The sequence below is a fragment of the Gnatocerus cornutus genome, chromosome 6 (assembly GCF_029298725.1).
Source record: "Gnatocerus cornutus isolate USDA-ARS CGAHR chromosome 6, icGnaCorn1.1, whole genome shotgun sequence".
In the NCBI taxonomy this organism is placed as follows: domain Eukaryota; kingdom Metazoa; phylum Arthropoda; class Insecta; order Coleoptera; family Tenebrionidae; genus Gnatocerus; species Gnatocerus cornutus.
Window position 1 is genome coordinate 5,803,432 of NC_142238.1, and position 2,603 is coordinate 5,806,034.

Consider the following 2,603-nt stretch of genomic DNA (forward strand, 5'->3'; position numbering starts at 1 on the left):
TAATTGCAAACCATAGTAACCAATTACATGATTTATTAATAATTGTAACTACCAAAGTGTTGCTCTGGTCTCAAAATTATACTCCTAATAATTACCGAAAGAATTAAACACTGTTGCCGTTTTTCGCAATATTTAAAGTCATTTTGCTCCCGTACAAAGCTTCAAATACAAATTTTAAACAGCATTTCCAATTCACAGCGTCTTAGACTTTGACGTTCTTATCAGTTGGTCCGCTATTTTTTGAACAGCCTATATATCTACGATCTCGAGAACAACTGATTTTTGTCGGGAATACTTTTGGCCTTTACACTCTTATATAATAAATATCTATTATCCAAAAAGCACTAATAAAGTTGTCTTTATTCACTCATTTAAGACAGATAAAGTACTCTATTACTCTTTAGATATAATAAAAAAAATTAGACGACATATCCATGACAACAACACATGCATAGCTTTCTAAATGCTAAAAATTTGTCACTGCTGTCACTTCTGTCAATTCTTTTAATGCCTTAATTGCAACCAACAGAGGCTTTGGACAAAATCTAGTGTTACGTTCGGATGTAAGGGCAAATTATTCATTCCAAAAATCTTATTTTTTTGATGTACGATCTCGAAAATAATTGATTTGTTGTCGTGAATAATTTGCTTAATTACACTTTTATATAATACAATAAGTAATATCTTTTATCGTTTTTCATGCGAGATCAAAAATGGCAAAAAGAAACGTTGCCTGCATAAAACTGCCCAAAGAGATTGTTTAGTCTAAGGATGTGAAATAGAAGAAAAAATAGAGAAAAAAAAACCTTAAAACTTAAAAATAAACACTCAAAACTTCATTTAATTTTATAAAGAATAAATAAATAAAAAGCAAAAAAACACTAAAAATATGTTCGATCATTTTATTTGATATTCGTCTTACAAATTTGAAAAGTGCGAAACTTATTTGCATATACAATGTTCTATAATCCTGCTGTCCAACTATACAAATCCTTTAAAATTTCTTAAATTACACACCTTCAGAGTGTACACTGTTCAAAACCGCATAATACGACCATGATGACTTTAGAATCTGCAATTTAACACTTTAGCGACTTTTATCTGTCTTAATAGTAATCTTACAGCCATGTAAGTCCCAAGTGATATTGTAAAATAGCCTCCCGCATACAACTGTAAAGGAAACTGAGTTCTTGTCATGAAAAATAAAAGATTTTGCTTAAAATCTTTTGGACAATCACACCAATCAGTGATGTAAGCCGAGTTCGTTAATTTTTCGCTCTACAACAGTGTAAAAATATTTGTACACTTTTTTCTTTTATTACCTGTAAAATAACTTCGTTACCGTAATAACACCACAAAAATATTTCCAGAAGTATACAAGCTTGATATAGCATCATGGATAAAAATTGTAAACTAGCTACAGACACCAAACTCATTTGAAACATTGTCATGCATATTATAATTACACTGACTGCAAATTGGCTTGTTATGCATACAGTGAAGAGAGACATCATTTCGTTAGCGAATCTGTAAAAATAAATTGGGATTGAAACTTCGGGCTTAGCAAACTCTTACTGAATTATACTTTCGTAGTGTACAACGTTGTTAATTAATTGTTCTTTCATTTCTTTCATATTTTTGTCTTTGTTTTGTTGCTTTAAAATCATGATTTTAAAAGCATTGTTAAGAATTTTCAGTTGTCCCGCAATTGCCATAATAGCTCCAGATAAAAAGGTATCCATGCTTATATTACCCATTCCGTTAATCCACGTAGCAAAAATTTGATAGACGTAGACTATTTGAAACAAAGGTGATTTTTTTGTATTAAAAGGATACCATCCACTTAAAGGTAATCGAATATTCTCTCCAGGTTGTTTATCCAGAAATGGGAAAATTCCCCAGAGACAACAAGTAACAAAGCACATGGACAGAAATATCTTCGAAATAATTTTGGAGATTTTTATTTCCTTGAGTAGTATTTCCGATTGAGTTGGAGTTTTAGGTTTGAATTCTTCTCTGTCCAAACTGTTAATGAATTGCCACACTTTGCTCCCATTACACAGAAAAACGTAGATTTTGAGAGCTTGGTTTGAATTGGTCAGGAGCAAGAATGAAGTTTCCGTCATTTTCTCGATGTTACCAAAAGCTGATATCATATCAGCGATTTGGCTCAAAAGACACAACACATATGTAAATCCCAGGAAAAGAACACAATAAATTTGATAGGCACATTTTGTTTGTAGCTTCTTGCATTGTGGAGAGAAATAGCCGAATATGTGCAAACATTTAACGTTGAAAGAAATAAAATCTTTGTTGTTTACATTCAATGTAAACCCCTTTATAGGGTGCAAAACACTTTTGCTAGTCATACTAAAATTAATAAAGTGAGTAGATGTTATTGCAGTAATGTATAATTCTTCACTACCTCTAAAATATCCAGAGAGCAATGTAAAAATCCTAATATAAAATTTATTTTGTTGTTTAGTGGTAATTAGAGGTAATAATAACATACCTACCCAAAGGGATAATTTTTTACACAATAATTACAGATCATTTCTCTTACCGTTTTTAGATTTATTATGCAGGAAGGTTACAATTAATTG

General features: G+C 30.9%; 1 protein-coding gene across 2 annotated transcripts; it reads right to left on the reverse strand.

Moving 5' to 3' along the window:
- Window positions 1-888: 888 nt before the first annotated feature.
- LOC148172414 (4-vinylanisole receptor-like) lies at window positions 889-2,557 on the reverse strand. 2 transcript variants are annotated; one of them, XM_088038748.1, is made up of 6 exons: window positions 2,513-2,557; window positions 2,426-2,457; window positions 1,576-2,370; window positions 1,323-1,527; window positions 1,123-1,278; window positions 889-1,072 (listed from the first exon to the last, which is right to left on the reverse strand). In XM_088038748.1, the coding sequence occupies exons 3-6, from the start codon at window positions 2,367-2,369 to the stop codon at window positions 1,010-1,012; spliced, it is 1,218 nt and encodes a 405-aa protein (XP_087894874.1). In that variant the 5' UTR covers window position 2,370; window positions 2,426-2,457; window positions 2,513-2,557; the 3' UTR covers window positions 889-1,009. The 2 variants fall into 2 exon arrangements, with proteins under 2 accessions (XP_087894874.1, XP_087894875.1); XM_088038749.1 differs by having other exon boundaries at window positions 2,426-2,513.
- Window positions 2,558-2,603: the final 46 nt, after the last annotated feature.

Bases quoted from the DNA above. Each gene is read 5' to 3' on its own strand.
- LOC148172414 (XM_088038748.1), bottom strand. From the start codon at position 2,369: ATGACTAGCAAAAGTGTTTTGCACCCTATAAAGGGGTTTACATTGAAT. The intron at 1,279-1,322 runs GTAATAAAAGAA...ACACTGTTGTAG, and splicing joins GTAACGAAGTTATTTTACAG to AGCGAAAAATTAACGAACTC. The intron at 1,073-1,122 runs GTAAGATTACTA...GTTAAATTGCAG, and splicing joins CACTTGGGACTTACATGGCT to ATTCTAAAGTCATCATGGTC.